Source organism: Ascidiella aspersa, chromosome 9, assembly GCF_963924565.1.
Source record: "Ascidiella aspersa chromosome 9, kaAscAspe10.2, whole genome shotgun sequence".
Taxonomy (NCBI): Eukaryota; Metazoa; Chordata; class Ascidiacea; order Phlebobranchia; family Ascidiidae; genus Ascidiella; species Ascidiella aspersa.
In genome coordinates this window covers 5,023,972-5,049,455 of record NC_139455.1, presented here as the reverse complement: position 1 = coordinate 5,049,455, position 25,484 = coordinate 5,023,972, and the positions used below count along the sequence as shown (strand labels likewise).

The window sequence follows — 25,484 nt, the reverse complement described above, 5'->3', positions numbered from 1 at the left end:
ATCCTAGCAGTATGGGAAACTAAAAGGCAACGCATCCATTATCTCATTTTAGCAAACGCGACCAGTTAATTTGCCAGTGGCAAATGTACATTCGGGCGCTATATTTACCCGTTAAGTGATGGGCCCAAAAGCGGTCATTGCCGGACGACAAGAATAGAACGCGAGACATTTAGTCTGTAACGAAGTAACACCGAAGAATAGCCGAGTTGTGCTTGAAGGTCAATCGGGTCCGTTATGGATTAAAGCCTTTTTAAATGGCTTAATTTTTACAGGAACTACTTTATGTATGAAACAAGTAACTAACTGTTCTGGCCTAGGCTTGTTCCTAATTGAGCTTCCTGGATAAAATCTGGGTGATCGTATGTCGCAAACACGGCGTACGATATACTTTGCCTCAGTTATAGTATGTGGCCGAAAAAATGGTAAACAACATTCTATAACAGAGTCAAAAATGCAGGCCGCATACCATAACAGAATGAAAGGGAGGCCACATACGATAAAAAAAGAATTTAGGTCACATAAAAGATAACAGCGCCAAAAAGTTAGACCACATACGATAAAAAACACAAAAACTTTTTTAGGTGACATTTTTATAGCGGGCTAAACATACGCTTGGTCGCTAACACGAGATATACTGCGTACACGACAATAACGCCCTTTGGCTCGGTGCCGACTGTATACGACTCACGCATTAGCAGGCGCATTGTGACGTCATTGAGGCGACGAGCCACGAGCAAGTCTGTGACGTAACCCTGCCTGGCACGCGCGTGTAGCAGATCTGGTGATTGACTTGACATTTGCCCGGTTACGCAGAAAACAGTGCGGTGCGACATTACAGGTAAGTTTGTACAGGGCCGTGCGCACTTGAGGTTTTTCGCGGCGAGACAATAGGCGTAAGAAATGACGCGCGTGGTTTCGAAGTTCTGAGCGCAAATGCGATTTCAGATTTCGGCTAAATTACAGAGCTTTGCGTGCTGCGGCGTAAACAGCTGTTATCTTTTTCACTTTGTCAGTGGGTCTGGGTAGATTGAAAAACACATACACTGGGAGGTGAAATGACATTAAATGGGGTTGGCAGCTGGGATGTCCGATAATTTCAGATCGAAGTCAATTCTAAGTAATAGTGACGGACTCACGATACTTGTCCGATAATTTCAGATCGGAGCCCATGCCAATTGACAATTTCACAGTATCGCTACTTGTCCGATACTTGGCTGGTATCGGTGCCGATCCGATACCAAAATAACTTAGGCAAGTAAGCCACAGTTTGCTTAGCGTTCTCTACTTTAAAAGTGTTGTTTTAGAAAATAACACATTCGCAAAAAGGTAACCGATTTTCCCAGCACTAAAGTAATTTTTTGCCGGAGCACTGCAGTAGAGTTATTTAAAATCGGATCTAATGTCGCGTATCGAAAATAAAACGAAATAAATCAGAAATCCCTAGTTGGCAGTGCAAAATGCCCTTAAACGAGTCGATCTGTATTTAACCACGTTCATATATGGACAAGCGGGATTTTATCAGCTCTTATACTGCACCGAGCTATCTTTGGCTGCTTTAAGCTACAGTTGGAGAATGACGTCATAAGGCAGGGTCGGGAACCTTTTCAGCTAAAGGAGCCACAAAAGCCGATTATTTTTGGTTGTATTTCCATGAGAGCCATATAATACTTTTTAACATAGGTTGGCAAAAAACAGTAAATTGAGCAGGGCCTTTGTCCTCATTTAAAGGACAGAACACGCTATGCACCAAAAATAAATAAGGTAAGTTTGCAAAACTTTGATTACGGAGTCCGTTGGAAGAAAAGGGTATTTTTGGATATTAAAAGATTCCTTCAAACGGAATAACAGTCTCGAAAAACAAATAGAATTCGCGCAAAGCGCCGAAAATTTGCTGTAACAAAAAAGAAAAAACGTTAGGAAAGGGGGCCGTGGCCGCGTGCAGTTTTATTTGAGATCATGCTGAGAAATGATAGCTTATATTTTTCCGCAAGCAAGATTCTTTCATCGAAAGAGCCATATGGCGTCACAAAAAGAGCCATATAGTTTCCCGACCCCTGTCATAAGGTGACGTCACGAGTGCAGGAACCCGCGAATATTTCGCTGCGCCGCGTTGAAGCGGCACTGCGCGAGGAAATGAACAACAATTCGCCGAATTCCGTCGGTGGCGGCGTTTTGACTAAGCGGTCGGGGTTTTACAGGGAAAATCCGAGACGAAATGCCAACCTGATATCTGAGGACTGTTTTTATGTGGCGCTAAAAGGGACGATTTTCATGAAAATAGGCTAATTTCATTCGCTTCTAGAAACGCTGGATTTGGAAAACGAGGTTACGAGGGTATCAGTGCCAAATGTTTTTGGTAAGGTGTGATACACCAATAAAGTGGGTTGTCCGATATTACTATATCATGCCAGGAGTAGTATCGCTACTCGGCCGATACCAGGGTGATAGGGATGTACAATATTATTGGGTCGGAGCCGATACCCGATGCAAAAGGTTAGTATCGGTACTTGTTCACAATAGGTACTTGAGCTACAACAAACTTTGCATAACACTATTTTTTTAAGTCAAAAGGGCAAAAAACATACACATAATAAAACAAAAACAATCAAAATCCCAACAATAAACAACGACAAGCAACTGCTTCCAGCAATTTGAAACCGAGGCAACGCGCAACGCACTGTATGACTATATAATGCTAAATGCTTGGTAACAGTATAAAGCAGGGCTAATGATATTCACCCTTTACAGTTACAGCTTGCGGCCTTATAAGTTTTGAAACTTTGTACTGCGCATGCGGACGTCGGACTCGAGTGGTTTAACGTGGTCTTGCTCGAGTCACAAGTCCCGAGTCTACAGCAAAAATAAACCGACACCGCCGAGAATCCGACTCCGCTGCCCTGGCATAAAGTTGAACATAACTTCACCACAAACCTTTCATCAAATCCATATCAAAGTATAGTAGGTAAATGAAAATAATTGTTTATAATGCTGGTATGTCTTTCCATTTTCATTACCTGGATTTAGCAGCCCTGGTATAAAGTTGAACATAACTTCACCAAAAAACTTTCATGAAATCCATATCAAGGTACAGTAGGTAAATTTAAAAAAAATGAAACCATTTACATTGCTAGTAGGTCCATCCACTTTCAACGGTTTCAGCAGCACTCGTATAAAGTTCAACATAGCTTCATCAAAAAATACTAATTTTTGCGACTAACCTTCCGCCGAACAGTCCTCTTCCTCTTTCAGTCTAGGAAGAAGAAGCTCGAAGGAGGATTGGCGCGACTTTGAGAACTTCCAGCGCATTTTGGAAACTCGCTGCATCGTGACTCGCTTCGAGTTACTCGTCGATGACGACTCGTTCGTACTCGTCTGCGAACTCTGTGATCACAAGTAAACGGGTAAACGTTTTAAGAAGAGAAAACGGAATGGTTTTTGTGCGCCCAGAATTAGAGCCGTGCTGGTATTTCACATGCTAATATCTCGGTCATGGAAAAAAAAATTAGACAGTCGCGAGGACAATGTTTGTAAAGACAGGCTTAGTGCACTTCGTTGAGAAAAATTTTTTTTGATAATTAAGAAATAAAAGTAAACAATTACGTAGTTTAAATGAAGTATAATTTAACTGTATCGCAATAAATTATTTACACGGAAGTTTTTTTTCAAGTTTCGATAAATACATCAATAGTAACCTTTGTTTTATCAAGCTTTCGACGAAAATGCCGGAATAACAATTAGTAATTTAGCACCTAATTGGTAACCGACACAGCAGGTAAAAAATAAATGTGATAATCTGGATAAAATTGCAAATTGCATTATGGTTAAAAAATAATATTTTGACCTTCAAACCTGAAAATATTCGTTTTGAATGCTCTTAAATAATGTCTAACCTCGGTATATAATGTAAATAGTGGTAAGGTTTAAAAACTATTTGACGTAAATTCTATGCTTAACTATTTTTTTTAATGTAAATTCTGTATGAACAAACCAATTTTGGCTCAACAAAATTGTTGTTTCTGGCACAATATCTGACATTCGACATTTATTTCTTATCTATTTGGTATCGCGAAAAACAACTAGTATATTAAAAACAAATATACGAACGCCAACAAAGGGACGTCATTCAGAAAGAATTGGTCTCAAAACAAGTAAACATCGTGTCAAAACAAGTAAAATCGTAAGTAATTAGCATCTTAGAGCGAATTATTTCCGAATTAAAATTAAACCGAAAGCGACCTAATAATAAAGACCCGTGGACAAAACGTCACATTAATTGATACTTGACTGAACAATTTTACTCGAGATAGGGACCGCGGTGATATTTAAATTCTAAACAAGGACGCAACGGTAAAGTTTCCTGCGCACGATGAACGCTGACCGGGTTGCGCAGCTCGAAATAGAAAACCGCGATTTCAAAATTTAAAGTTCGACGTAATTTGAACTACGATATGCGCCTAACCTTAATTTTATAATAAACCACTATGAAATACCGTAACCAGTTCGAACACCTTAATCAGATTTGTGTATATGTTTAAAATACTGTTTTTAATTGGGTTTTTTTTTACAACTTTTTTGCACACCTAAGATAATAAGTGTTTATATGTGAGATTCACACTAGCGAAAATTCTAATCAGTTGGAGTGCATGACGTGGTTTAAATAAATATATAAATGCAGTACATTGGTAAAATAACAAACTACTTGAAAATATAGTTTAGTAGTTTTTGTATAATGGCTTTAAAAATGGTTTACAATTTGTTATGGTACATTTTTCTGTATAATCGAAATCTATATTTATCCTGTTTTAAATAGTCTTATATTATTTGAAGCGTGTTTTGCACACACGCATTTCGATCAAGGAAATGTCTGATTTAAACTAAGGCCAATATTTTATTGTTTAATCAGATACTTCCGGTCATGAAATCGAACTGGCAACAACGTCACTGCCGGTAATTGCACATCTTTAACCCTTTTTTCATTTCTTAATGCATTTGCTTTTGTCGCTAGTGCCATTAACGTTAATACTTGTAGCTTGTTTAATGTTTATATGTAGCTCAAACCCTTGGTGTTTATAAATTAAGTTGATCTAAAGTACTGTCCACGTACTGCCCTTTGTCGTTAAAAGGTTCAACTGAATACACCACAAAGGGTAGATTATTAGTTCTACAGCTTGCCATTCAGAGTAATGTGGTTCTCCCACCTAATGCTTTTAACAAGGGACGTAACTTAATGAACACGCAACCTGACCACGTACTATAAGCACAGCTAAAGATTAAAAAGAGATTCCTAGGTGATCCATCAAGTTGGAACTGGGAAAACAACAATGCTTATGCATATTTTAGTGGGTCTACTTCTACATCAACGAGTAACTACCCCCGGATTGTTTTAGGGGAAACTTTAGCAAAGGTAAAGGATGGTATTTTGACAGGTGACAGGGTGACAGGTTTACAGCAAAAATGAATAAAGTTACAACTCACCAAGGCAGAAATGCATTTTACACATTTCAGTAGTTCTTGAACAACTTGTAAAAGTTATACATGGAGCTTTATATGAAAACTTTATCAATGATAAAGGATGCTATTTGTGCAAGCTTGACAACCAAAAATGAGAGTAGGCAGTCCAAAAGGTAATTTAAAAAAATTAGCATTAGGAGCCCCTTATTTTGATAAATATTTCTCAAAAGCAGTTCATATTTTGTTTAAATTTGAATCCATTACGACCTTTCACGAATAACTATACAAGAAGGTGTATGGACCAGCGGCATAACTTCCATCCACAACGCCACAAACCGACAGATAACTTTCGCACGCTCACCTTTGACCTTTCGTTGCTGACGTCATCGGCGGCTTTGTGCAGTTGACCGTGACGGTAGGCCAGCCACTCCTCGGTCTTGTGAATGCTCTCGCTCAAATCGGCGGACGGCTGTTGGTTGGCGGGCGTAGCTGTGTTCGAAAAAAAAAGTTTCAAAACTTGCTCTAAATATTCCTCGCTGTTAAATATAAATAAGGAAGAGGTTATCCAAGCTGGACACCAAAGTAGTTCAAATTAACATATTATCACTAACGGGTGCAAACGTAAAAGAGCAATCTGGGCAAAAACCTCAAGGCACTTCTTCCTTCGGCTATTTATCCGGCTAAGACAAAAACTTAAATTGATTTTGGAATAAATGATTGAAATTATGCAAACCTCAGCAAATTAAATCTGATACTACCAGCACCCAAACCAAACGCTAAACCCAACCCAAATTAATGAATAATCACGTATGGGTGCAAGCGTAAAATATCGATCCGGTCAAATAACAACTTTCTACCCACAATTCACATTGCAGGGTTACCCGATCCCTTTTCTCCCATCGAACTACTGGTAACATTGGAACACACGTAATTCCATGTTGTTTCGCAGAATTGTTGTTCAAGCGGTTTCACGATACATTGCTTCACAAATTGTGCCCAACTTTAAAACATCACAGCGGTTCGGTGCAAGAGAAATGTAAAAACTAATTTAATTAAGCTCGATTCGAGCTTTGTGTTTTTTTATATTTAATTGAGAAAAAAAATCTAATTTCTGGTAAGGTTTGCCAATTGTTAGAAGTGACAAAAGATAGCGATTTGATTTGCAAACATACATCCGTTCAAAATCCTTACGAACACACATACGGTTAAAATTAAAAAAATATTGCTTACAAAGGTTAACCCAAAGGGCTGGGAACTTTGAATACGACCAAGATTGATGATTAAGGTAAAGCATTTTGTCTTCACTCTTTTTCAACATTATATATTATGGTTGATGCTAGGCCTGTTTTGCAGTTACCTTATGCGGCGGTGTAATCAGTGTCATATTTATTTGTTCAGGACACAACTTTAATTTTATTATTTTTTACCACGTTTAAAACTGGACCTTATTCTGCAGTAATTACTCCACTTGGTCGCATTTCTACTCAAATTATCTTTAAGTAAGCCTAACAAATTGCCGCAGAGTATCCGTAGGCTGGTTATTGAAAATCACTTCCCCTTAAAAAAGGTTTGCCGCGCTAATGTGTTTGCTTCGAATAAGCACCAACATTAAGCATTCGATTTTACGTTAAAGTCGTTAAACTTGGCGTGGTCACGTTTAAAGCGTGTCCTCTGCATTCCTTTAAAGCTTTAATCGGAGTTTCGCAAATAGTGGGTTAGTAAATAAACTTTGTTATCTTGTTTTGAATGGCTTGCGTTAAATATTAAATTAGACTTTCGCCTTTGTCAAACATTGGGTAACCAGCCACAATTCCATTTGGAAACGTGTGTTTCAGGGTCCTGAACTATATTTCTTGTAAGGTTTATTTTCTAGTTAATATACAGCAAATATCTTAGCATTTTGATGAAAGCTATACTGTCAATGGTGGCATAACATACCAGAACAACAAAAATGTTTTAAAGCTTTACATGCAACTAAGTGATGTAATTAACATGCCCAGTTTGTAAATAGGCAGGGGGCCGGATCTGGCAGGTTGTCCATCCCTGCTTAATTGAATTTATTTTTCTTATCGATTTTGATCGAGTATGGGGGATTTACGAAAAATGATCGGGTATGGAGGATTTTCGAAAACCATATTAGTGACATCTGTTTTATAAAACATGCTTACCAGAATTTGTGGTGGCACGTATTTTTTTCGTTTATTTAGCACGTCAATATTCATATATAATGGGCGCGAAAGGACTCTCCGCGAAAAAAATACATTCTTTTTATCTATTGAAACTTGTTAAGATTAACAGTGAGCTTGCAAAACCGCATTTTTATATGCTACATTTATTTATTTATTTTTTATTTATAAAATCTTTGTTTTTCATACATTTTAACAGTCAAAAAGTCGCCGCGCACACTGTCACAAATTTGTTCTGTGTAAAATTATTTTCCCTAGTCATAATGAATTTACACCTAACAATCTACAACTCAGCTACATATAATTCGTAATTGAGCAAACTTAAGTCATAATTTTAAAGCAATTAAACAAAACCCTTCGTTATTTTTGGCCCTTATTAAAAAGTATTAAGAGACCAAGCGAAAACTGGACAAGCAGCAACAGAGGTCAAGGGTCATAGGGAGTGATACAGGGGGCTATGGACAATGTTCAGGGGTCATAGCTCGTAATACGGGCACCGGACAATGCTCAGGGGTCATAGGGAGTGATACAGGGGCACCGGACAAAGGTCAGGGGTCATAGGTCGTGATACAGGGGCACCGGACAAAGGTCAGGGGCCATAGGTCGTGATACAGGGGCACCGGACAAAGGTCAGGGGTCATAGGTCGTGATACAGGGGAATCGGACAAAGGTCAGGGGTCATAGGTCTTGATACAGGGGCACCGGACAAAGGTCAGGAGTCTGATGACTGAAGAAAATCGAATCGAAACTTTACGTGGCGGCAAACTACGTGACTTTCGAGTCTCTTCGGCACTTGGTCGTTACAGTGGAATGCAAACGAAAGTAAAACACAATGGTTAAGAAAGAAGCATTCGTGACACGGATTCAAGAATCGTTGAAGTTAAACGTGCCCTCACTTTAAATTGGTTAATTGTTTATTTTAAGGGTTGTGGCACTATGTTGTATACTAATTGTTGTTTATTGTCTTGCAACGTAAAATTGATTCTTGCTAGGAATATCTGATACTTAACATTTTATTCCGATACCGTTAACTGATATTTTAAACTTTCAAAAAAACACCGCGATCCTTTCCGATACCAAGTAACTTCATTACTTTTCAGAAACAAGCAAACTAGCTTAAATTGAAACCTTTAAGAGTTTTTTTTTTCATTAAAAACTGCCTTAATGTTAAAAAAACTCAACTGATTTTTGATAAGCATTTCAAAGTAGAAATCCCTACCTTCGATTGCAAATCACGACTGAAATTATCATATTAATCGATGCCATTCTAGTATCGGATGAGTAGTGAGTACCGATACAAACACTTGGCATCGGGTATCGGCTCCGATCCGATATTATCGGACATCCCTAATTCTTGCCTAATAAAGTCTGGTTTTGTGACATACGACAGCAATTTTAATAAATAACATTTTTTTTTAATTTTAATAAAGAAGGTTTGGTATGTTACTTCATTCTGATAAGGTTAGGGAAACGTACCTGTATGGTATTTGGATCGCGCCGTTTTTCACGAGAAACCTACTGTTAAAGTCGGACAAGACTAAGAGCCTTCGCCTAATTTCCGACAGTCCTCCCAATTTAAAAGTGTTTACTCGCGGTTAGCGATGATGAACAATAGGCCATTTGGATTGCCGGACGAACTTGACTGACCCGTTGCCACAAATGGCGGACTAGTTGGATCAATAGCCACATAAATAAGGTTTCGCAGCAGGGGTCATGACCCGGCTTTGTAGCCTTGCGTTGTGAAAGTCGCGTTGTGTGTGTTGTGGGAAAGTCGGACTTTTTTATTCGATGCGCATATTGGGTGAAACGTATGATCCGTTACCAAACGACGACACCACTATGGTCGCATAAGCTAAACTGGTAATATTAAAACGAGCAAACGTATTGTTTTCTAAAACGCTGAAATTTGCTTTAGAGCTGGAAAGTTTAGTTTAGTTGCCTAAGGCTTAGATCATCAATTTGCCACTAAAAATATATTTTTAAATCGTAAACAAACGTGAAAATGCACAACTTAAATCGGACTAGTAACGATAACACTTATTGGTATCGTCTGATTACCGATCATACAATATCGAACATCCTTAGTTGCATGTTGCCATTAAAGTAAATCGCTTAGTATTAACTCATAAAATAACTGCTGTTCTTTGTATGTTGAGATTAGGTCACAGTCCACTGAGTATAACTAATACATTTCGTACTTGTTTTTGCGGAGCTTATGAAACTCCATTTCATTTGTTTTTTGAGTGTCCACTTTTAACCACCGAAAAGGTACGTTTTGATTAACGCAATTTGTTCTCTGTTTGTCGAAAAAACTGTAATGTCACCGATTACGTTGTTTTGTTTGTCTTGTGCTACTTTGTTGAATTACATTCTGTTCGGACATCCTGAATTAATTTTCTCTGAATCTCTCACTTTATTTAACGCTGTGCATGAGTTTTTGTAAGCTTTTCGTAGATTTTGATGTAAATTCTTCCCAGTGTCCAATATTGAGTTATTACGTGTTGTTCCTTAAAACCGTTTGTTACTTGTAGTAATTGGTGTCACGACAAAATGATTTATTCAGTCGTAAGACTGCCCCCTGTTTGTCGTTAAATAAAAAAAAAAAAAAAAAAACTAAGATGCTTTATACAAGGCTCGCCGAAATTCCCAGTCTAGAATTTGCGTCACGGTGGGTAGGTTTACATGGGGAATTGGCAGAGCACAAAGTTTCCTATTTCGGAGGCTGTTTTCGCGCTATTGGCCGCTTCCAAAGGCTGCTTTTTGAAGTGGTTATGTAAATTGGCTGGTTCAACGGGCACAGCGCCGTGGCGGCAATTTGACGGGGACTTCCCGCCACCGAGAGACACTGGCGACCTTTTTCGGGACGGGCGTGATTTTTAATGCAGGCAATTTAGACAAGGATGCACGTCAACATCAAGATTCGCTTCTATTTAGTTGACGAGCGATACGCTAAGTGTAAAATGCTAAGTCTGCAATCAGACCGCTTTTAGGGGGAATACGCTTAAGTTGCGTTTCCTAATTGGTTTCGGTTCTGTAAAATTGGAATCCGACCAAACTTTTGTTGGTTTATAACTTTGCTGTTTTGGGTTTAGTAACGCTTTTCGCCCTTCTTAAGTTGTACGGTCCAACTGGTAAAAACGTACGCAGCGTGTTTTTGGTAAAATTTTTCACCTTCGTAGATGTAGTTTAAAATACAGGATTGCTTGGTGCAAATAATATGTAAAAATTAAAGAATTTAGGTAGAATTAGTGGTGGCATCGAAAAAGTAACATGTTAAAGCTGTACAGCAACTGAACTGCTTTTAAGAAAGGCTGTCTGGGTAACAAGGTCGAAAACCTATGTTATAGTTTCTTATAAAATAGTTCTTCAAATTATTCTTTTAGTTTTCCGCTGAAACAAAAATATGTTTTTAAACTAACCCCTAAGGCACTCTCTGGTAACTATTATGCCCAATTTCCCTGACTTAATAGTTAACCATGACAAGTGTGGACATAGTCGAAATATCTCGACAGATGTTTTTCGTACGCTACAAAGTTAATAGCAAACAAACCAAAAGCCCTTTTAGAGTATTTATTTTACTAATTATAATATGCCCATCTCGTGCGTGTGAGGCAGTGTGTCACGTGGACGCCGTAAATTGTATCGGCCAACAGTAGGGTGGTGAGATAGGCCGCATATGCAGTATTCAATGCATGTGGATTTCCTTCGTATTGACACGGGCCATTAATCCAGCCATACTTTTCATGGTTAACTATTAAGGCAGGGAAATTGGGGATTAGTCATTGAAGAGAAGGATGCGTTTTACAATGAACTGAAAATTTGACAGCGTCAATTTAGTTTATTGTTTAGTTTATTCTTTGATTCAATCTTTTAAGCGTGATTTTTTATTGTTCGGTATATCCCGCACTTTGTTGATAAAACAAATAACGCCAATTAATTTGTAAGGATAGTACTAACAGGAATGTGGTTTCTAACATTTTTTTTGTGATATGATAGAAATCATTGTAAATGTACAATACAACTTAAAAGCGGTACAAATTTTTGGAAAATAAATGAGACAAACATGCCATCTCAATCAGTTAACATATTAAAGGCCTACAATTTACAAACATTTCATTTTTTTCTTACCGGTGGACTTGTCTTCTCCGTTTTCGCCTACCACAGTATGGTCTGACACAGAGGGATAGTTGAAACGGGACAGTATCTGTACAGAACAAAAACAACCTGGCTTTAAAAGTGATTGGAGGTGAAATTCAGAGGATGAAAATATTTATATCTTAAACTGATGGTTTGTACAGAGCACTGGGGAACAAGTGCTGGTAGGCAAATTTAAAGAGTGGGTGGTATTAATCGACAACACGTTATCTGCACTACACTTTTTGACAAGTAGGATTATGTTTATGCAACAAAAAACAGATTCCTCTTAAGTATATGCTTAGTTTAAAGCTGGTCTGCCAGGAGTTTGTTACCGGTCTGTAGGTCTACACTTTATTCGCTGTCGGCCTACATTCATACTCATGCTTTTTCTTATTGCCATAATTTATATTAATAATATTATAGGTTTAACTTGTTGCGCCAAAACAAGTTCAAGGTTCTGATTCAATCAAAGTTGTAATAAATTGCCATTACTGAAAATTTATTGTTTTTTTGAGGGCCAGTCTGTGAGTGCATAAAAGGTTGCCGGCCCCTGACTTAAGGTATTGTTGGGTTATTGAAATCTTTCGTGGCATATTCTTCTTCTTTATACAGTATTAAAATTCACATAAAGTATGTAGTTTTATATTGCCCTTTAAAAGTTTAAACACTGAGTTGTGTGGATGACAAACAGAGAATTCCAAAGTGACATAGAGCAATGGCTACAAGGCAAATGGAACAGGTGTAGTAAATCACCATCTAAAGTACTTCTCAAACACTGGATAACTCGTACACTTATGTGGGTAGCACAACTACGCACTGACTTTATAATACCAAATAAAAATGGCAGAAAAAAGCCAATTTTAATGTTGGTTTTATTTTAGAGCTTTTATATAGCATTTGGAACCCAATCAAACAATTCGTGTTAAATTGGTTGTAAAATCAAACATTGAAAAAACACAGACTTACAAACCTGACTCATTGAGATTTTGAAAGGGGTAAACCAAAAAAAATATAATTTCAATCTTCTTAACCAGACTTTTGAGTTTGGGGGAGAACAGTATGTTTTAACAGCACTTTTACATGTCAAGTAAACTCAAAAGAAGCATAGAGGCACAGGCAAACGAATGGGACAGGTTTAATAAATTACCATAAACCACTTCTCTAAGACTAGATCAACACTTAGGTTGATGACAAAACTACACACTGACATTAAAATACCACTAAAAAGTTGGACAGTTTACCCACTCAAATATCATAAAAATTCCCATTTCGTAACCAGACTTGCAGCGGGGTAAATAACATTTTTTAGTAGCAAAATTATGGTGCAATTTTACACGACAAGTCAGCTTAAAGTGGTGTAGGGTGGTGGCATGGCCCGGCGGCTTTTTTCAAGAGTGTCAGAGCAGCATAAAATGTAAACGTCCCGGCCCAGTGAGTCAACACCAGGCAATTGAGGCAATTCTATGGCGGTGACAAATTCCAATGCAAACAATGGGTCTCGCAGCTGACCTTTTAGCAAATCGACCGCACTTTTCAAATATGCAACCTTGAGTGCGGTTAAGCTGCCAAACCGAAAAGGAGCATTCTATCAAAGTTATGAGGCCACAACTACAGCGCCTTTGCTTTATAATGTGTTGTTCGGTGGTGGAATTGGTTGAACTCTGACAGGCCAATAACATGCCAACTTCCTTTGCAGCTGCGCCGCTCATGCAGTTTCAAGCCAGAGATCAAATAATATATGACTGCATTATATGTTGTTAAATGAAGGCTGTGACACACGCGCCTATCAGAAAAGAATAGTCTACATTGTGATACTGATTTCACACTGTTTTTTTTATGTCTGTGAATGGGACAATTTTGTATTAAATATCTGCGGTTTACAAAAAATCATGAAAAAGGTTTTGAAACAAAAACACTGTACACAATGATTTAATATTATACAAATTATTGGTTTCACCCATGTTTCAATTAATATTTTGTTCCTGCAAACATTCTCAACTGGCACAAAATAGGCCAATTGCAGTTTGAAAGGGTTAACTACATGCGGTTCTTAACCTAATACTGTAATTATGTAATACTGTGACTGTGAAAATGGAAATACCAAGTATCAGCGAAAGAATGGTAAATAACATGTTAAGCAGATGGTGCTGCATGCCGTGTGACAATACTAGCAGTGTAAGGCAAAGATACATCAATTAAAACGCACATAACAAAAACACTATACAAAACAATTTCCTGATATCTGGTTGCATATGGCAAAGCCCACAGACACAGTCATTCAATGCCTTTTGGCTTGCAAGTGGTATTTATTTCTAATTATTTTAGGAACAAATTGAGTGAACACAAGCTCAAGGTTGCTGAATTATGCATCACCCAATTGTTTTAATATTACACCCTGCCAAGTAATTTGTTTTCCAGTGTATTTTATGTAGACTAGTTCTACAACGAGTTCTATTCACCACAAAGCTAGAAAACATGTTAATGCTGCTTTATTTACAAAAAATTTTAAAAAAATATGTTTGTAATTTTTTCCGTTTTGTAGAAGGAAGTACATAAAATAACGGCTAATATAAAAATGCTACAAATAGGTAAAAAAATTATTCTAACCAGCCAAATCTTTCTGATAGGCATAATATCTAATGAATTAAAGGTATATATATCATTTTTTAGGCATACTACTTAGTCATACAAAATCTTTAAAATTGGAAATAGAAAACTTACGCAACGCTTGGTTTCTTCTGCATCTTTGGCTGCAAAGCCGAGACTGAGGAGAATATCCGACGCATCGCATTCCCTTGCGTTTATCAGGTCGCCGACACTAGAGGAAAATTAACATCTTTTTATGTTTGCCTTGTGAATCAATATCTACAAGCCACAGTGTCGACCTGAGGACCCTCTTGTAGCAATTACTGCCGTGAAACTGTTGCGATAAATCAATAACACCTGAGAAATTAAACTAGGCTTAATCATTTACTTGAATCAGAAAACGGATGCAAAATTACACATTTAAATTGACATGACAATTTTCCACAAGATGATTAAGTTGCCCAACCAGTCATATGTGACTTTAAATATATAACCAAATTTTATTGGCATTAAAAAATAAAAAAATATGCTTTAAAGTTTATAAGATGAGTAATATATTTGCTTATTAATTATTTTCTGTATTACTTTTGATCTGGTTACTAGTGTTTTGTTTTGTCTCAATAAAAACACTAGGAATAATGGTGGGGTTTTCTGAGGAAGTTTAAAAATAAACTCTGTAAGGAGAAGCACCCATGCCAAACAGTATCATATTAATGGCATTGTGTATTGAAAACCACAGACATATGTATCGACTTTAGAAAAAGGACTGTAAATGGCAATGTTTATTAAATATGTTAAAGCATATGAAAAATAAAGTTGCACTTATCAAGTTTTTTCTAAAATAGGATTTAAAAAGGGTAAAAGTTTGAGCTGACGCAAGTGCAGACCTGTCAATAGAAGAGTAGGTGTGCTTCGTCCAACAGGATTCCGTTGACGAGTATCTCTCTTTGCACACAATCAGCTTGTATGTGTCTACTTTCACCTTCCTGCATTTTACAAGGTCAAAGTAGTTAAATTAATTTGTTCATCTGTATACCTTATTAACCAAATCAATTAAAATGTATAACTCAATAAATAGTGGATCCTGAAATGTAGTTTATACTTAAAAGTTGAAGTAATTAATTTTCACCTTTCTACATTATACAAAGTCACAATATTTAAATCAATTTGTTGATATGTATACCTTATTATTCAAATCAATTAAAATGTATAACTCAATAAATAGTGGATCCTAAAATGTAGTTAACTTCAAAATGGAAGTAACTAACATACCAGAAAAACTAGGCCTTGTTAGTAAAGCAAGAACTTTTAAAAGTGTAACGGAATTAAAAAGGCAAAGTGTCAAAGTCAAGTGCATTTCACTTACGACCTTCACTCTGTTCCGACAGAAAAAGCTTTTAGGCAAACTTACCGTTCAGAGCTGGTCGCAGAACTGCTTTTCTGACTGTCATCCTTTCGTGACAATCCAAAGTCAAACGAGTTGGCTACAATAGAACAACACATGTTAATCGAAACAAACAGCTTGTTTAAATCTAAAACACCAAAATTCTCTTTACAGTTGGGAGTTGAGCAGATAATAAAAATGAAAGCCGTTCATTCAAAAACATACAGATAAAATATATGGTTTTATTGGTTAAAACCTTCTTAGCTGGTTACTGTTACCTAATTTTTAACAATGCTAGTTAGTAGAATGGTATGCTTTAAAAACTATGAATTCATTATTTCAATAAGATTTCTTGGTCAAAACCAATAAAAAATGTATAACAGAGCAAGGTATGTTCTGTAAAATGTTTTAGGATTTCTATAACTTTTAGGAGTATCATGCCTCAATTTTTAAGGAAAATAGTTACAACTCAATCTAAAGCTGTGTCTGTTTGTGAAGGACTGTGCTCCAAATTGTGTAACTGATCTTATTGAGTAAATCAAACAGTAAAGCAAAAAAACGCTATGAAACAAGACTCTTAAATAGGAAAACAACATTTTACAGATTACAGCAAAGCAAAAAAAAACAAGTAGCACAAAAATGCTTTCTGTTTGTGCCGTAAAAAATAAAAAAATATACTAGATTTGCAGTAACCAAAAATCTGTGCATCCAAGAAGCACAACTAAATTTTATGTTATTTGTCAATTTTTATGTTATTTGTTCAAACATTTAGTACAATTATTTATAAACATTAACAAAGCAAATGGGCTGCACTGTTTTTTAAAGAAAGTACTTCCTGATAAAGAAAATCTGTTTTTTTATCAGAAACATATACCCTGACATTTTAATACAGCAATTGCTTGAAGAGAATAAAAACTTAAACTCATTTACCTTCAGCTCCAAGGTAAAGATCATCAGGATCCTCGCTCAGGGATGTTGCCAGCGAAGAAGTGCAGCTTGTACTGTCATCGTGCAAGAAGTCGTCTTCTAATTGAACAAGTTTATCTGAAACAACACAACAAAATGTTTTTTTTACAGCATAAATAACAAATACTAACTTGAACCATAAAGCGGCATATAAAACATCCAGCTGTGTTGTAAAATACAATCCCATACTTACCATGTGTTGGGAAAAAAATTGCAACACAAAATACTAACAGGGATATAGTTTTTCTTAAACTTGAAAAAAATGAAGAGGCATATAAACTTCCAGCAGTTTTTATTGTAAAATAAACTTACCATGTGTTGGGTCCATTCATTGAGTCAGAAATTGTAGTGTTGTCAAAACTAGAATTTGGTGTCCATTTCCTAATAAATCTCTTTACTATTTTGGTGACGAACTTAGCACCTGTTTACAAAGCGGACCAGCAGACAATTTTCTGCACAAAATAGAATAAATTATAACCTCTAAATTTAATTTTAATTGTTTTGGGATTTAAATACAATCAGAGCGAATCACTTATACCATTGCATGATGAAAATATAACCCTTTGTAAATACGATTCAATGGAACATGCACATTGTACACACATAAGTGTTAAAAACTGTGAAATATCCCTTCTAAATCTGCTTTTTGACCAAAGATTCTTGGTTATGGATTAATAATACAAGCCATGGTCCTGGTATGATCAAAGGTCGTGAGTTCGAAGCTCACTGCAGGATAGTTGTCTTTTTAGCCCTGCTTGCACCATTAATCGACAAGATTTGGTGAGTCTGCAAAGGCTTTTCATTGTACCTTCTTTGTAAAGACTTAACTATTTTGATAAAAATTGGCTTTCAGATATATTGATTAACATATATAAAATAAGTACTAATTTTTTTAAATGCCATCGAACATGCTAGCTAAGAGACATGATTTACAAAGCAATATTTTTAAAAGTGCACCATTTTGGTAGCCAATTGCAATTTATCTAAAACTGAATTAGGTTTGTGGCCAAAAAGATAAACATAATACAATTTTAATGAAGGCACTTACAGCATTGCATTTCAAACAAGCCAAGCATGCCATTCGAATATGGCAAAATTAAGTAAATCAATTTTGTGACACAAAAGACACATATATGCTTTGCTTTTAAACAATCCTAAATATATATTTGATCTAACTAAGAATAAATGTCAAAAGTAAACAACCCTTTTATTTACACTTTAAGATAAGGTGTAATGTTTTATTCTATCATAGTCGTTACATAAAACCCCTAATACTTGCACCAGTTTTTGCTAGACTTTTGAACTATTTAAAGTGTTTTGTATGATTTTATTTTTTTTAGAGGGGGGGTGCAATATTTATTTTTCTTAATATTTAATTCCTTAATAGTTTGATAAAAAGCAGAATTTTCTACAATAGATTTTACTCAAGAATTCTATAAGACTTTATTACCAATGCATTTACTCTACTCAGTTCTTTCTACATTGTATGGCGATTTACATCTTAATAAAACTCTTTAAGCAGTAAACACCCTCCATGAAATCTAACGAAAAACATTGAGCCCAATGAACAGACATAACCACGGTAAACAGATTTCGGATAGTCTGCCTTCCGTAACAAACCACTAACAAGTCAAACACACATCAATTATAATCCATCAATAAGGCGCATGGTATACAGCCTTGCTTGCCATTAGCGTTAAAATACCATTAACTTAGTGTTTACCGGGCCTCTATAGGTTACCTAATGAAGACAATCACCTAATGCCCTGAGTCAGTTAGCGACAGCGTCAAATACCATGACATTTAATTAATTGCTGAATCTTGCCCAGACAGCGATCAGCTCTTTAAGTACGTCCCATCTCCAAATAAACACTGTTATATCAGTCACGCATCGGCGACTTCTGCCGCAGCAAATTTTGTTGTGCAGCAAATCCATAAGTATCTATAACTCTTTAAGCAAATCGTTCATCAAGGAGTAGAATCATTTTTCAATTTTTTTTGTCTATCTTTCGCAGTAATGGTAATACCTGCAGATCCACTAAATGACCAAAAAATGAAAAACATAGAATGGGTCTATTGATAAAAAAAAGTTTGCCATTTGAGTTGATGTACCAGGAACATGCGTCAATTTTTTAAAGTTGCCTATAAACAAATTGAGAAGAATTGTGTATAGGTAACCTATACGGATGGATCAAATATAATGCCTACCAGTGTTATAAACAAGTTATTTTAAAGTCAAGTCCTTGTCATAAAAATCAAACGTCAAACTATTAAAATTGATAAATTAGACCGATTGTGAGCAATACCAACTACTAATAAATAATTCAATTTTATAACGACAAATGCTTAATGAAAACACTCTAGTTCAGGGTGGTCCAAGGTTGACAGCATCGCGGGCCACAGTATTTCTTTGATATACCTACTTCGCGGGCCACATAAAGTGATACATGCGTATGGGGCGGAAACGATTTTTGTTTGGTCAAGGCATGATATGTTAAAGATGACGGCATACGCATCGTCAAAAAGTAATGTGATAATTAGACTGCTGGAAAATGGTGTGCCCGGAGCGCGAAAAAATTGCGTGCTTGACAAAACAGAAGACTGCATTTATAAGCGTAGAATGTTTTCAACTATAGATATATTTGGCGAGAATTGCACGATGGAAAGGTCCAGGGCATTAACCTTTAGTCACAGTGAAATCCTTTAAAACAATACTTTACCGAAGCGCTATACATTTCATCGTTTATGTACTTTAAAGTGTCCAAAATAGTAATTTATATATAGGGTCGTACTTTTTATGTTATGTACATTAAAAAGACGTAAAACAAAGCGCAAATGTAACCTACAAGTTCGCAAAACAGCCATTTTAAAAAGTTCTATATAGAACGTACTGCGACTTTCAAACCGCTCTAACACATACCAAAATTAGGCGTTCTTGGCACCCCTGGATTAAAACTTGATGGGTGATAGTAAACCGGTTAATTTATTTAATAATGTAACTAGGCCTGTAACCAACCAATTGCAATATTTCTTTGATTAAACCCTCAACTTTACGTATTACAATAATTGAAAAAAAAAAACGAAAAAATGATGGGCCTGGGTTTGGACCACCCTGCTCTAGTTCAACAAGAGTCATTTGTCCAAACGACCAAGTCAAGTCATTTATCCAATAGACTTAAGTCATGTGAAAACCGTAGCTTAAGTCGAGTCAATAAAACACTTACGCTAACCCAACATCATAAACATCTGACGCCTCTCAATGGGAAATTTTGTAAAACTAAAACGACCCTATAAATACAACCTGTTTAACTGTTAACCTTCAGTTAAAATACATTTGCAAACATCTTTATGATTCTAATTAATCCTCATTTTTTAATTTGATCTGCAAAAAAGTCCCCTTGTTTTAAAAAAATATAAATACCATGAAAAACAAACATTATTCAAACACTGCTTCTGGGTGATTCAGCACCCAACTACATGAAAAATCGCACAAGACGAAGCTACGTTGTAAACAAAGGCAATATTTATTTTGAAACGTTATTTACAAAACGAGGGCGACCTTAAAACACAAGAAACTGCATGGAGAGGTCACATGAATTGTAAAGGAACAGCGCCTGACCTCGTCTTGTGGGCTTGGCAGTATTTTCTTGCGCTCATTTAGAAAAGAAGCTAAGATCGGTAGATTTTAGAAAAACGTGGTGCCTTCTGTTACCACAAAGGGCTGAGCCGTAGTACCGTTATCTATAGTACAAGGGCTGCACAATAGTGTAAAGTAGTCGCATGTCGTCGTGGCAAAATAAATTATAATTTTATTAAGTTTTAGTAGGCTGAAGCGAAATTATTTGTGCAAAACCTTACGAAATTTAAAATGCTGTGAAAAGTCTAAACAACATAGCAAAAAATTTTTCTTATCCAAACGATTTTTAAGAGCGATTCCTTGCGAGGTAGTCTGGTGAACTTTTTTAAACGGCGAAAATCGAGCGGACAGTGGCCAAAAAGAGACGTCCACATTTGCTCACGACCGACAAACTCCTAAATCTGCGATTTCAGGCCTCTTTCAACCATACAAAACATAGTGCAAAGGCGTTCCGCTTTTTGTTTTTTCTCCCAGAAGCCCACAACATATTCAAAAGTCAGGTCGAGCAGCTCACTCGACCTCAAGTGCCAAGTCGTTTCAAAAAAATCCCGCCCCTAGGTGTCGCGGTTCGACCACCACGGGATGACGACATCAGTCGACGATCACGTGACTCCTTTAGCGCGCGAATCTTCAAAATGACGTCACGGTCCAGCTGTTTCAATGGGGCTGGGGTCAGCGGTGCTTGGCCTCCTTTTTTCGGTCCCTAAGGCAGTCGGGGCAGTACCACTTGCCCTTGGGGTTATGGGTGAGCCCCACGCATGAAAAGTGGTACCACTCGATGGGGCACTTCTCGTTGTCGCAGCCGATCATCTGACCGAAGGAGACCTGGCCGCACAAGCAGTAGGTGGCCTCGTCGGGGTCGATCGGAACCTCTTGGGGCGAGGGTGAGCGGGGGTTCCGGTCGACAAACTGCTGCAAAATATATGTTTTTTTTTTGTTTTTTTGTAAATATTTCCTACTTTTGAGCAATTTTTTTATTTATCTTAAACAATTTTTTATTAATATAACAGAGTATTGCTCATTCAGCAGTTTTATTAGAAACAGCAATCAACGTTTTGATTGTTTGTAATAAAACTGCTGGATGCAAAATACTTGGTTTTATATTATGCCTGGCAGCAATAGCTTATTTTAATGTTTACATATGTTAAGTTGTTTTTAAATGCAAAAAAAATTATTAATCTAACTAGACAATCCATGCTACCAGACCTGGATTGCTTTTGCCAAAGTTCAAAAAAACATGTAGTCTATTGTATAAAAATTCCTTAATTTTCAGCAGCTTTTATATTTTTGTCTTGTTTTTTTTACAAAGCAAGGTTACCTTTATGCAACATATTATTTAATAAAACATTTTGAAATATACTAAGGGCAGATGCTAAGTTAACTAATTATGTAACTTTTTGTCTGCACTTTAAAGGGTGTCTGGTCCATCTGTGATTTAGTTTATAAGACCAAAAAGTTAAAAACAATTTTGTATTAATAAAAATGTGACCTTTAAAGAAGTTGCTAAATTAAGTGCAATATGTAAAAATCTATCATGAAAAATAAATCACTTTATGTTACAAAAGGCTTGATATGATATGTAATTTAAGGGCAGCTTTACCTTTTGTGATTTTCGTTTCTTCTTTTTGCCTTTGAGCGACGGTCTGTTGGAACCATTGGAAGGTGTGGAAGACGGCGTGGTGGCTGCAGTTTTGGAAGGCGCAGATGCTTTGGACGATGTGGTTTTAGTTTGCGACGACGACTTGCCTCCATGCGACGAAGACAGGGACGTGACGGGTGTCGAAGATACAGAACTTGTGCCAGGGGCCGGACTCGACAAGGCGCCATCCTGTCGGTCAACCTTTTTGGACTTCCTCGGAGGGGGTGGCTCGTCCGCCTGGTTTTGGGGGGTGTCGAGCGCAAGGTAAAGCGCTTGCTTGCTGCTTGACGCAGAGGTGGATGTCGGACTGATAATAGATGACATCGAGAGCGGAGACTGGTCCATGGCCGCTGACCTTTCCATCTTTAAACAAACAAAAAATTACTTTTTTAACATAGGGTGGCCACACTAACTGTTTCTGACATCTAAACACTAAGAGAATATACTTTATTCTTAAATGCCTGAACCCAAATTGAATAAATTTGAAGGAATTCTGATAAAGGTGGGCGCAATAAGTCCTAATTTACCACTTTTAAAAAAAAAAAAAAATTTTTAAATACGTTTACAAAATCAACTTTTTTAATAAAATTTTATAATAGAAATATAAAAAAAAAAATTTGTGGTATATAAAACTAATATTAGTTAAATATAAAATATTTATAAATATGTATTTTTTATACTTTTCAATAACAGTTTACAAAACATAATGTATACAACATACTCTATACCCACTGTAAAATGTTACATCAAGCTGCAATATAAATCTATTTATAATTTTATAGTTACCTACAAGATATCTATTAAAATTATACATACCTTGTCATTTTGCTTGTCGTGGTGGTTTCTTCTACGCCTTGTTCTTTTAAGCCCTTTATGATGGTCTGATTTCTATTTGTAGAAATTATTTAAAAAAATTATAATATAAGTTTATATTTGACCTAAGATAAAAACATAAAACACTCCAAAAATATGACACTATTTCATTAAATTTCAGTGTTTCGTTCAATAAATAATGTATATATATATATATACATTTATACATAAGTTAATATTTAATGAATAATATGTCACAGGAAAATTAAATAAACAAACATACATAGAACTACAAATGTAGTGTAACTAACTCTTGAAAAACAAAATGGTTGGTTTTTAGCAAACCTGTAAGTCTTTCTTTCCATTCAAATCCTCTTTTAAATCAGGTCGATAGGCAATTTTAAACCGATAAGCAGAATGTTCAACTTGCTTTTTACGATTGTCAACAGTCTCCGATATCTAAATAAAATAGACAGCATATTTTTAAGAATTCACATTTAAAGTAAAAATATGTGATTTTTGGAACCATAAAAACAACACTGAACAAGTTAAATTGTTTTTCTATTCTTTTGAAATTTATAGATGTTTACAAAAAATATATATATTCATGGCAAACTCTTATAAGATCAATATATATATACTTACATGTTGTGCAATGGCAATTTTTTCATCGCCAAGTTCTTGGCATTTGGCAAATAACCTTTGAATTTGTAACAAAGTGCTTCTACCTCTGAGAGTAACATCTTTTTCTTTTGTAAAACTTGCTGAATGTGCTTCAATCTCACTGATAATTTCTGTAGGCAAATATTTTATGATGGATATTTGTGAGGAAAAAGTTGTGAAAGTGATTTAACTGTTTAAAGACATGGGAGACAACTTTGGTATTTGTCAAAAACATGAAAATATACTTAATAACTACAAGCTTACTCTAATTGTGTACAAAAAATATCCAATTCTAAATTGAATAAGCTGTTATACATTAAATACTACATCATGGCTGTACACATACAAAAAATACTCTCAAGTTACTATATAGTAGGTGCTTCTACCGCCATACATCAATAAAATAAGCTAAACAGTAAAATATGAGCAAAAACTTATTACACCTGCGATTTTTACTGGTGGCAAAATAAAACCTAGAAATACTTCACACAAGGGAAATTACACGTTTAAGGCGCTCAGCCTACAAAAATCGATATTAAAGTTTTCACATAGGTTAACGTTAACTAACATACTGTTTACATTTAAATTTAATTGAAACAAATAAGGCTAAAAGTGTTCTACCCCGGCAGGAATGGTCGATTTCTCGTAATCTTGTGACACTGCGTTGTAATTCGAAAGGCAGATTCTCTACATAGTTAGCGTATTTCTGAGCATAGTTTGTCGCTAGTTCCACAACTTCTTCGCTGGCTTCATTTAACGATATCTTCATTGTTTTGTCCATTTTCTGTTCACAAAACGGGCGGAAAGACAAGATATTTGCCAAGCATTTCAAATCTTCGCAAACTGCGCTGTTTTGATATCTAAATGAACGCGAGTTCGCGATTCTTTTCGTTTGCCGATTACCACATCGTAAATGGCGCCTCGTTTTGCCCGCAGCTATTCGACCGCGGCTTCATGTGGTAAACGGCTAAAGGCAAAACGCGCAAATCGGCGAGCCGTGACCACTTCGGAATTGCCGAGCAGAAACAGCGGGGCTCGAACATTACGTAGCAGATTCGTTTGTTGGCGAGGATGAAGCCAATCATCTGCGCGCTTGAGAACAATGTAGCCAGAGTGCCGCGTTTTGCTATAGTAGCGTCCGTGAAGCGTGTTGAAACCCAGGAAGAAGTTTACGACTTGCTATGTGAATTTCACAACTGTCTCACTCGTTTGCCAGTAAACAACTGTGTTTTTAGGAAATAGCGTACGCAGATTTTGTGGTGTCAATTTCTCGTTCATTATACCTTAATTTAATGCAAAATAATTAAGGTTGTGTTTGTTACTGCCATTAGGCATTTTGTCATTATATTATTGTGAAACCTTTTATATAAAGGTATTTTTGGAATTTATTTATATATGTTTAGCAAGTTCGTTTATGAACTGATACGGTATGTCACTTTAAATTGTTTAAAATAGTTCAATTTAACACAGATTTTAAGGCAGGCTTTGTTCAGCATCACCATTAGATCCCCCATGACAAGTTACCAGTCACTTTTCTGTATTTGCCTACTGGTAGCATTAACCTTCAAATACAAAATTTATTTCCATGTTTTACTGCGGTAATTTTTGTTCCTTTGCTTCACATTGTAGGATAGAGTTTTTTAAGTTTGATAGAATTCCATGTAGATATACAACAGAAATTTTAACAACTAACAAAACGCTTGCCCACAGTGAAGCAAAGAGAAAATATAAAAATTAATGTGACCTTTGTGTCTTTACATGTAATTATCTTATCTAACCTAGAATAAACCTTACTTAACATGTGTTTTGCTAAAACATTGTTGTTTCAAATACCACTTTTTCATTAAGAAACTCCTGGTCAATCAAGGTAAAATTAATTTAAGGTGATTTATTGTAGGTTATTGCTGTCTATCAGTTAACCCTGTTAGTTAAGTAGGAAAAATTAAACTGCAAAACAATGTTTTGTAAACCGATCTTATACCCATTTTTAAAGTGCAATATTCTGAATTAAAACCTCGCCCA

General features: G+C 36.1%; 2 protein-coding genes across 3 annotated transcripts in view; both read right to left on the bottom strand.

The window, feature by feature from the left end:
• The window catches only part of LOC146132013 (uncharacterized), a 29,934-nt gene extending 12,523 nt beyond the window's left edge, over positions 1-17,411 (bottom strand). The window contains exons 1-8 of the mRNA XM_083397093.1: positions 17,023-17,411; positions 16,675-16,788; positions 15,772-15,844; positions 15,248-15,346; positions 14,496-14,592; positions 11,766-11,841; positions 5,813-5,940; positions 3,219-3,381 (exon numbers count right to left, since the gene is read on the bottom strand). Of these exons, the coding sequence (XP_083253219.1) occupies positions 3,219-3,381; positions 5,813-5,940; positions 11,766-11,841; positions 14,496-14,592; positions 15,248-15,346; positions 15,772-15,844; positions 16,675-16,788; positions 17,023-17,038 (766 nt within the window). The 5' untranslated portion in view covers positions 17,039-17,411. The remainder of the gene's footprint in view (positions 1-3,218; positions 3,382-5,812; positions 5,941-11,765; positions 11,842-14,495; positions 14,593-15,247; positions 15,347-15,771; positions 15,845-16,674; positions 16,789-17,022) is intronic.
• A 2,817-nt stretch (positions 17,412-20,228) lies between these two features.
• Positions 20,229-24,281, bottom strand: LOC146132012 (inhibitor of growth protein 1-like). 2 transcript variants are annotated; one of them, XM_083397275.1, is made up of 6 exons: positions 24,084-24,281; positions 23,445-23,593; positions 23,145-23,258; positions 22,803-22,874; positions 21,948-22,349; positions 20,229-21,259 (listed from the first exon to the last, which is right to left on the bottom strand). In XM_083397275.1, exons 1-6 carry the CDS (start codon positions 24,241-24,243, stop codon positions 21,020-21,022), a joined length of 1,137 nt encoding a protein of 378 aa, XP_083253401.1. In that variant the 5' UTR covers positions 24,244-24,281; the 3' UTR covers positions 20,229-21,019. The 2 variants fall into 2 exon arrangements, with proteins under 2 accessions (XP_083253401.1, XP_083253402.1); XM_083397276.1 differs by having other exon boundaries at positions 20,229-21,256.
• Between the last annotated feature and the right edge of the window lie 1,203 nt (positions 24,282-25,484).